This window comes from Daphnia carinata, chromosome 1, assembly GCF_022539665.2.
Source record: "Daphnia carinata strain CSIRO-1 chromosome 1, CSIRO_AGI_Dcar_HiC_V3, whole genome shotgun sequence".
Taxonomy (NCBI): Eukaryota; Metazoa; Arthropoda; class Branchiopoda; order Diplostraca; family Daphniidae; genus Daphnia; species Daphnia carinata.
The window spans coordinates 7,239,530-7,248,489 of record NC_081331.1 but is presented as its reverse complement, the minus strand read 5'-3'; the positions used below and the strand labels follow the sequence as shown (position 1 = coordinate 7,248,489).

General features: G+C 37.6%; 3 protein-coding genes across 5 annotated transcripts; 2 read left to right on the top strand and 1 right to left on the bottom strand.

Moving 5' to 3' along the window:
• The first annotated feature begins 312 nt into the window (after positions 1-312).
• On the top strand, positions 313-2,260 carry LOC130691382 (small ribosomal subunit protein mS29-like). Its single transcript, XM_057514329.2, has 8 exons — positions 313-544; positions 619-832; positions 893-985; positions 1,061-1,197; positions 1,288-1,448; positions 1,511-1,652; positions 1,708-1,800; positions 1,865-2,260. Exons 1-8 carry the CDS (start codon positions 419-421, stop codon positions 2,063-2,065), a joined length of 1,167 nt encoding a protein of 388 aa, XP_057370312.1. The 5' UTR covers positions 313-418; the 3' UTR covers positions 2,066-2,260.
• LOC130691376 (G patch domain-containing protein 3-like) lies at positions 2,086-3,904 on the bottom strand. Its single transcript, XM_057514318.2, has 2 exons — positions 2,665-3,904; positions 2,086-2,589 (listed from the first exon to the last, which is right to left on the bottom strand). Exons 1-2 carry the CDS (start codon positions 3,700-3,702, stop codon positions 2,140-2,142), a joined length of 1,488 nt encoding a protein of 495 aa, XP_057370301.1. The 5' UTR covers positions 3,703-3,904; the 3' UTR covers positions 2,086-2,139.
• A 1,394-nt stretch (positions 3,905-5,298) lies between these two features.
• On the top strand, positions 5,299-8,764 carry LOC130691362 (uncharacterized). Of its 3 annotated transcripts, none has more exons than XM_059495288.1 (13): positions 5,299-5,566; positions 5,632-5,754; positions 5,823-6,032; positions 6,091-6,219; positions 6,326-6,514; positions 6,583-6,811; positions 6,879-7,255; positions 7,328-7,448; positions 7,510-7,616; positions 7,683-7,806; positions 7,881-7,982; positions 8,054-8,195; positions 8,273-8,764. In XM_059495288.1, the coding sequence occupies exons 1-13, from the start codon at positions 5,444-5,446 to the stop codon at positions 8,658-8,660; spliced, it is 2,364 nt and encodes a 787-aa protein (XP_059351271.1). In that variant the 5' UTR covers positions 5,299-5,443; the 3' UTR covers positions 8,661-8,764. The 3 variants fall into 3 exon arrangements, with proteins under 3 accessions (XP_059351271.1, XP_057370285.1, XP_059351273.1); XM_057514302.2 differs by having other exon boundaries at positions 5,300-5,566; positions 7,869-7,982; XM_059495290.1 differs by having other exon boundaries at positions 5,300-5,566; positions 5,622-5,754; positions 7,869-7,982.
• The last annotated feature ends 196 nt before the right edge of the window (positions 8,765-8,960 follow it).

The window sequence follows — 8,960 nt, the reverse complement described above, 5'->3', positions numbered from 1 at the left end:
GAATTTTTAATAGAAATTTCAATCGCGATTACGGCAGGTCTACCGTATACTCCGATTTTTAACCCGAAACTGTAACAACCCCCATGTTTTAAAATGGCGCCGGGGCTTTCGGGAAAAGCCCTGATTTTTATCCCGCATCGTCCCGGTTGGCGATGTGGTCCCCGATTGAGCTACGAATCGCCTTGTTCAGGGCGGGTACCCCGATTAGAGCAAATCGGGGCCAATCTATACTCCCATACTATGACATGCTGAATTTGGCGTCTGCATTCACCGGCATAGACATTATTGTTGTTAACGTGGATACCAAGAGATATTAGTAAAATAAAGTTGAATTGGCTAACAATAACGGATTTTAAAAAACGTATTCCTAAACCAAAAGAGCCGTAAGCCCTTATTGGAACAAAGTTAGTTTTGCAAAATGATACGCTTTTCTCCAACCGGTAAGGTTTTTCGGATCTGGCGAAGATTTTCGTCATTGAGTGCCAATACCATGCCAATAACAGAAACAATAACAGATACATTTCGAACTAATGAACTTGATCCAGTAAGTCTAGGTGTATATGCAGTATCTCACAGTATTTCTAATTTTAGCTGATAAATAATTCTCTGATTTTGCAGGTAAATCACAAGAAGGATCATGATGGACATTTCTATTCAATTTCACAAACAATCAAAAAGCAACTTTTTGCTGGAGGAGGATTACCAAAGGAGTATAAAGAACTGAGTGACACCCTAAATGGATTGTCCATCATGGTTAGGAAGCCTGCAATTGAGCTAATTACATATTTAAACAAAACCAACTTTGATGCTCCGGTTACCAGATTTGTGTTGTGTAAGTAAAAAATAAAATAAAAAACAGCTCAGGTAACTGTTAATTAGTTTAGCAACACAGATGGAAAGACTGGGTCAGGAAAATCAGTTTCCCTGGCACATATCCTCCATTATGGCAGCAGTGCTGGAATGGTCTTGGTTCATGTACCGTGGGGTAAGTAAATTGCGAAAAATTAATTTTTAAAATAATGAATTGCAATAGTAGCCCAGCAATTTCATCTCTTTCCAGTTCCTAATTGGGTTAGGTTCCCTAAAGGTTGCACACCTTCTGCGATTCATCCAAATAAGTATGATCATCCAATTGAATCAGTAGAATGGTTAAGGCATTTTAGCACACAGAATGGACCACTAATGCAAAAACTTCAGGTAAAATTACATTTTCAGCGTAACATTCCTAGTCTTACATGGTAGAAGCTGATATAAGGTATCGTTCTTTTTATTGCTAACTTGTTACAGTTGCAGACAACCGAAACTTATACGTGGAGCAAGCGAGAAATGACAGCTGCAGGCTCCTCATTAAGCGAATTGATAGATTTGGGTTTGAACAGGGCAAAATATGCAACAGATTGCGTAGCTGCTTTATTGGGTGAACTAAAAAAAGCAGCTGTAGGCAAACGGTACGTTTTGATTACCAGATAAAGCAACTTCGTAGCTAGTACAACCAGTATGGCCTGTGCAGGTGTCGCGTTCTAGTTGTCATCGATGGATTTAACGCCTTCTTTTCGCCGAAATCAAGAGTACGAAGAGAAGACAAATCATTTGTTTTGCCTACGGAATTTGCGCTCACCGATGCATTCCTTTCCCTTACAAGGAATGATTGGGTAAACGTAAAAGATTGAGTGAAAATTGAATGATTTTTTTATTGTGTAATGTTAGAATAACGGAGCAATCATTGTATCTGTTGATGCCGCGGCCCATCCGTCGGAACTGCGCGAGTCTCCTCTTCCAAGATACCAATTGGGAAAACAAGTAGGTTTTTTATTGTATATTGTTGCATACTGGAATATTATCCAAATAAATTTTTTCGTCGCAGGGTTTTGAGCATTTAGACCCATTTATCCCAATCGAGGTCCCCAACTATAATGAAAAAGAATTTCACTCGCAAATCGACTATTACATTGAACGAAATTGGCTTCAGCAACCTAAAGCTCGCACTGACAGGGGGCGAGCTGAATTAAGCTTTACTAGCGGCAACCACCCTCTCAGCCTGATGAAGCTTGTCGCCCCATACTGAAAACAAAACAAGAATACATGTTCTGTCATAGTTTGAAACGTCTATTTAACAAAATAATATTAAATTAATTGTATTCATTTATGCCGATATTTCATGGTGGTCGGTTGATTTCTTCTATTAAGAGATTCCGGAGGATCTGTGTCAGCAGGGCTATCATAAGCGGTTGCGATAAAAACACACTTAGCTTTACTTGAATTCGCCACGCGGAATCGTGGTAATCGCTCGCCAAAATAACCCAACCCTTTCCTTTCTCTTGGCTTCTGACCATCGCTTTCAATAGGCTGAGCTATTCCTTTCTGAGCGACTCCCAAACCCAAGCCATCACGCCATCCTTGCTTTTCCATTAGGCGGCGGCCAATTCCTTTGGTATGCTTCTCGAATGGACCGACAACATTTCTTCCCGTGGAATGTTCCATGAACGACTTTCGTCGTAGTGGTAGTATTTGTGGTTTTTTGAAAACGGTTTCTACATTACCCTGGCGCCACATGGTACTCCGACGCATCTCTGCACAGTCTCTTGCATCCTGGGCAATAAAACAAAGCGGAATTAATTAAATAACTTGATTTCTTTTGAAATAAATAAGAAAACATGCACATACCTTGTCACCACCATTTTCTTCAAAGTAAACAGAATAGTCAACATCCCAGTCATCGGCTGTCTGTTCGTCAAAGTCTCCTTCAGCTTCTTGCCATCGTTGTGCGTCTGTGTACCAAACGATGCCAGGCCCTCCTTTTTCCCACACAACTTCCATCTCTTCTTCATAAAGTCTTTCTTTGTTTCTCTCTTGTTCAGTCACATCGTCATGCAAAGCTTCGTGTCTATCCCACTCCTGCTCGACATCATCATCATCCATTGTGTCTCCTTTGTTTGTACACTTTTTTGCTGAGTAGGAATTTGGTTCATGAGGAAATATTTTTATTTTATTGTTGCTGTTTGTTGAGTTCGTCAATGAAGAAACAGGTAGTTCAATTTTCTCACATGTATGATTTTCATAGTTGAAAGGAACATTGCCATATCTTCGAGTTTTGGTCTTAGGGAAATTTAATCCTAATTTCCCTATAAGATTGCTGGGTAGACGGCATGAGTTAATTAGATTCAGAAAATGTTTTGTAGATGTGCCTACATTTCCTCGGGGCATGAGAGGAGGAGGTTTTAATTCAACCATTTGTTCAATTTTCTGTTTTGATAGCTTAAGTTCTACTTTCCCATCATTTATGCAAATTGAAGAATCTAGAGAATTTCTCACATATTCTTCCACTACAGTTATAGCGATGGCAATACATCTACTTGGTAAGAATCTCTCATGTTTGTCAACCCAATTTTGCAAGTTGTATTTCCTTATGGCCTCTGTTCTTGCTTCTTTACTGAATAATTTCACAATACAACAGACTGAATCTTTGATTAGCAGATTTGATGCAGGTGCACTTTTAATTCCGCTCGTGCTGTTAAGGTAGAAGTTGTTTTCCTCAAAACTGAAGGCTTCCGAAGGATTGATTAATTCGAGCTGCGGTCGATGGCGAAAATGAAAACACGTAAAGTGCGCTTGACTCTCAATAAAATCTGAAAAATAGCTTCTTAAATCTGAAGAATGGAAATTTCGCGGAATATTCAGGATCATCAAATAAACAGAATCCATTCTGTCTTTGGCTATTGCTTAGCACAATAAAAAGCAGTTAGCACAGATTAGGGCTTTTCCTTCGATAAGTTAATTGTACATAACACACTGCATCTCCCAGTAAAAAAAGATATTACTATGGAAACGTCGAACGTGGATCACAATTCTTGAAGAGCAATAATCTACCTTTGCTATTGGTTCTGAGTTTTGGTACACACTCGAGTTCTTTGTGGACAACACGGGAAGTAGTCTGTCTGCTAGCCGATTAGAAAGAGAACAGCAGCCTATTTGGAGGAATGGGCAATGAGGACGAACTTATTCAATCCGCATTTTACATTTTGTTGATCTGTTCAGATATAATGTACAGTATCCTCCAGAAAAAAGAGGCACCCCCCTGGTCGCTGAAAATAAAATAATATATTACTAGCGCTAGATGGCATTTAATTTTTGCAACATATAAACAAAAAAAGCATGCGTTTTTTTTGTTTGTTTGTTTTGACGGCAAAATTCCAGACGGTTTGCCGATTTCCGATGTTTTTTTGTAATTTTGCTTCGAGCAAAATAAAAAAAACGAAAATTTGAGAAGTCTGGAGAAAGGCACACATTGTCTGAATCGTAACCTTTTCCCAACCTCACTTTTTTTTCAAAATTTTCCTTTGTCGTATTTCTACCCTCAGGAAATATTAGGAAAACTTATTGGCTAAAGGCGATTTTAGAATGCAGACAATATTATTTTAGGTTTTTTTCAATGAATCTAAATTAGAATTAAACAGAAAATTTTTAAGAAGACTATTATTTAAGTTAAGAAAACTGGCGAACGAAATAAGATTTAGTATTTCGTTCACCAGCCATTATCATCAATTCATAATTGAAGCCTTTTTGTAATCGATAGATTTGAACTTAAATTGGATGGAAAACTCCTGTTTAATTCTAATTTAGATTCATTGAAAAAAACCTAAAATAATATTGTCTGCATTCTAAAATCGCCTTTAGCCAATAAGTTTTCCTAATATTTCCTGAGGGTAGAAATACGACAAAGGAAAATTTTGAAAAAAAAGTGAGGTTGGGAAAAGGTTACGATTCAGACAATGTGTGCCTTTCTCCAGACTTCTCAAATTTTCGTTTTTTTTATTTTGCTCGAAGCAAAATTACAAAAAAACATCGGAAATCGGCAAACCGTCTGGAATTTTGCCGTCAAAACAAACAAACAAAAAAAAACGCATGCTTTTTTTGTTTATATGTTGCAAAAATTAAATGCCATCTAGCGCTAGTAATATATTATTTTATTTTCAGCGACCAGGGGGGTGCCTCTTTTTTCTGGAGGATACTGTATGTGTCGGAACAAGTGACGTACCGTATGTTTATGTAAGTATCATATATAGTGTATTCAAAATTTGGAGCTCACCACCAAAATGGACAGACCCAAACGTATGTTTCCCGCGATTCATCGCTTAATGGAGGATCCGTATCAAGATTATTCCCACGTTCCCCCCCCCCCCCCCCATAGTTACAACTTCCACGATATTCAGCTCTTCTATTTCCACACCATCCCTTTCCACGCTCCTAGTACAACGATTTACGTGGTCCCGCCCCTACATACTGTTTGTTGTTTTTCGGTAGCTTAAAAGTTCTGAAGTCAGTTTGAAGTGGAAGGAATATCCACCTGTTAAGGTGTTTGGATCTCAGCAGTAATTTATGGCAAAACAAAAGTGTCATTCATTGTTGAATAAAAAGCATCCAGTATTAAGAAACTATTGAAAAAATGTCAAAAGAAACTAACATGTTAACTGTATTCTCTTACTTACCACCTGACTGCCCCGATAGACTAAAAAAGATAATTAAAGACTGTGTGTGTTCCAATGAAACTCTTGACAATCTGCTTAAGGTAAGATTATTTGTTGGTTATGAAGTTTTGCTTATTGATATATTTATCTTCAAAGAGTTTTTCAGCTTTTAGGAGATGTCTCATATGAATCTCACTTAGTCAACATAATACTTGATTTAGTTCCAATCATCTGTTCCGATTCAACTATTCAATTATCTGAGCTAGAGTTTGCAATCCTAAGCCTTCAGGTATGAAACAAGGTAATTTTTTTTATGGTTACGAGAAAAATTATAAGAAGTGCTGGTTCTTCTTGCAGAATATTTATAATATGAACCTTCTCAAAACTGATATGAAATGCAAATTACTTGAAGTTATTGTCACAGTCTTACTCACATACCAACCAAGCCAAGAGGTGGTTGTTGATGTTGTTCAGTTTTTGCTGAATGTTTTGGAAAACAAATCAGAGCCTATCTCTACTTGTTTGACCTCAATGGACTGCCTGATTGAAATAGAAATGAGCACACAAGTAATTAAAATCTTAATTTAAAATGCATAAATAGATCTAGCAGTTTAAATTTTAACAGGGAATCCTGGGAACACAAATAGAAAACTTTTTTGACTTCTTAAATCATGACCATTTAAGAGACAAAGCATCAGAGATAACTTCATTAATTATCAGAAATGCTACTAATTCTATTCCGAACCAGTCACGGGTAACACGATTGCGACTTATTACATGGTCACCACATCCATTTATAAGCATATTGACGTTCTGTTTTTTGCTTGTAAATGCTTGGGGACATTTTATTACTCAAATAGGTTCTTTGCGACCTCCTTGAACTTATGCCTTCATTAGGACCATTTACGATGGTAACAGTGGCAAAAAACATTTTAGGTATTTGCCGCGTGGGTTTTCAAACTGAGCTAAATAATTCGCTCGAAAAATTACTCGAGAGATATAAGACCACCTTTGACTTGTGCGTTCTACAGACAATCACATCTATTCAGGTAACAAAATGCCTTACGGATTTTAGTTAGAAAATAAAAATAATTCAATTGTGTATCGCCACATGCAGGAATGCCTTGGTGGAATTACAGACGAAACCGCTGTTTTCCTCTATTGCACTCATCCTGCGATGCCTGTTGGACGCAACTTGATATCTCTGGATTGGCTAGCTTCGTCGCTGCATCTGAAAAAAAGCAGGTTTGAAATACGGCAATTTGAACCCAACGATTTCGATGGAGCTGATGCTCGTCTTAAAAAACTATTGCTTATGAACAAGGCTCTGTACAACCAATCACTAGGTTGATCTGTTTCTATTTTCGAAAACTTAATGGTTCCTGTTATAAAAGTTTATATTTTTTTTTTTAGATCCCACCCTCTTTTACCAACACTTTGAAAACTTGATTGCCTTTGCAATAAAAAATGGCACTAGTCGTGCATTGGCTTCAGTTTTTCGAGTGATGCGTGATATGCTTGAAAGTAACTTTCCCACCAATGCAGCCCAAATTGTGTTGCACAGCACCGTCGCTTTAGGTGCCCGACACCCTGCTTGTTTGCCTCATATCATAGACTTCCTAAAGCATTTTGGTGCAAACCAACCGGGACAATTACCGGATGCAATAACCTTGGGACTTGTCGATGCTTTCGATGATATGGAGATTTCTATCGTGATGCCCCACATGGAACATCTGATCCAGTTTTTCATGGAAGCAACTCTGTACCGATACGAATTTTGCCAACCTCGGGTACTAAATTAACCCACCATCTTTTTTATTATTCTTTCATTGATCCATAATATATATATATATATGTTTTAGATGATTCTTCGCATTATACGAAATTGCTTGGAAGAAAAAAAAAATTCAAATTGTGGAATCGCAGTGCTAGAACTATGCCAGGCATTGATTAGGAATCAAGATTACGAGATTTTTCAACCAGGTATTATAACATGTTCACCTACATGAAATGCGAAAAGTTAATTACTCTACATATATTTCAGAATTAAAAACGGTGTTATCCTTGGTCGAGACATCGCATTCAGAGTCAGATGTGAAACAACGGGCATGGATGCTTCGCTCACTTATAACACATGTTAATACTGATAGCGTAATAGAACTATTGTTGTTTTTTCTCATTTTATTTTTTATGGATATTTTCCCTTTTTTCATATAGTTGAAGGACGCTTTTGATGCTGACATGGACTTGTCGTCAACTGGGAAAATAGAAAAAACCGATTATCCATTGATTTTTGTGAAAATCCTTTTCGATTACAACAAAATCGGTGACACAAGACCAGGTGACAAAAAAAATTAAAACTAATGGCTTTTCCGAAATCTTTTGTAAGTATATTTGTAATAGAATCTCTTCCAGTATACTGGTCATTAGATCGAAAGCGATCCTTTCGATCGTTCTATTTTCCCTTGGAGATATCTTTGATAAAAAATGCAGAGAACCTCCACCCGGAATTTGTTGGTAATAACTTTTTTCTGTCGTAATCCAACAAATCACGGAAGTTAATATTACCTCTTTAAATTTTTTGCAAGGATTAAAAATCGATTTCATAGTGGACCCGAAGTGGGGTCGTGCCGAACCTATTTACATTCCAGTATTGGAAGTCGACCAGGTGAGAAAAGCCTGCCTTCAGGTACATCCGTTGGTATGTTCGGCCGCAACCATCGAAGCAAGGTAACTATAAGTAAATCTAAATACTAAAAAATATCTCAATAATATTTTAATTTCCATTTTGTCATTTGTTGGTACAGGGTTGTAATGAGCACTACGGACGGTCGGATATTTCTTTCAGGCCTTGAGCCTATTCAACTCAAATTGGAAGACTTTCTAAATCCACTGTCTTCAAGCAAGTCGTTTGTTGAGTTATGGGATCGAATTGTTAGCCAAAGCGAGAAATGCTACTCCAGTGCTTTGTTTCTCCCTCAACCTCAAAAACTCCTGAAAGCTGTCGAGTACGGAGAATTGGACAAATTCCAAATGGCTGAGAAACCGACAGAATTAGCTATGGTTACTCCCGATTCGTTTCTTGTTCTAGTTCGAATTTTATCAGTTAAAAATAGCTGGCACGCTGAAATTCTGGTCGAGGATCCCTCTGTGTTGCCAGTTATATATTCCCTGCTTACTGAGTTTTCTACATGAAATATCTTATTACAATTATTTCCGAATCTTATTATTGGGGAATAAGCATTATATAATACCACACTGTGATTGATTAAAATACAAATTTTTCTTGTCAGCAATAAGGACCATAAATACTGATCCGTAAAGTAAAATGTGTATTCCCATCTAAACACGTGACCAGAAAGAGATCCTATGAGCATTCCGTGTACACCGGCTGCCAGCCACACTGTTGCTTTACGGAACGCATTCTTATATTTGCGTTCGTCGACGATTTCATTTCGATCGACGCCAAGTATACGGAAGTCTTCAGATCTGGTC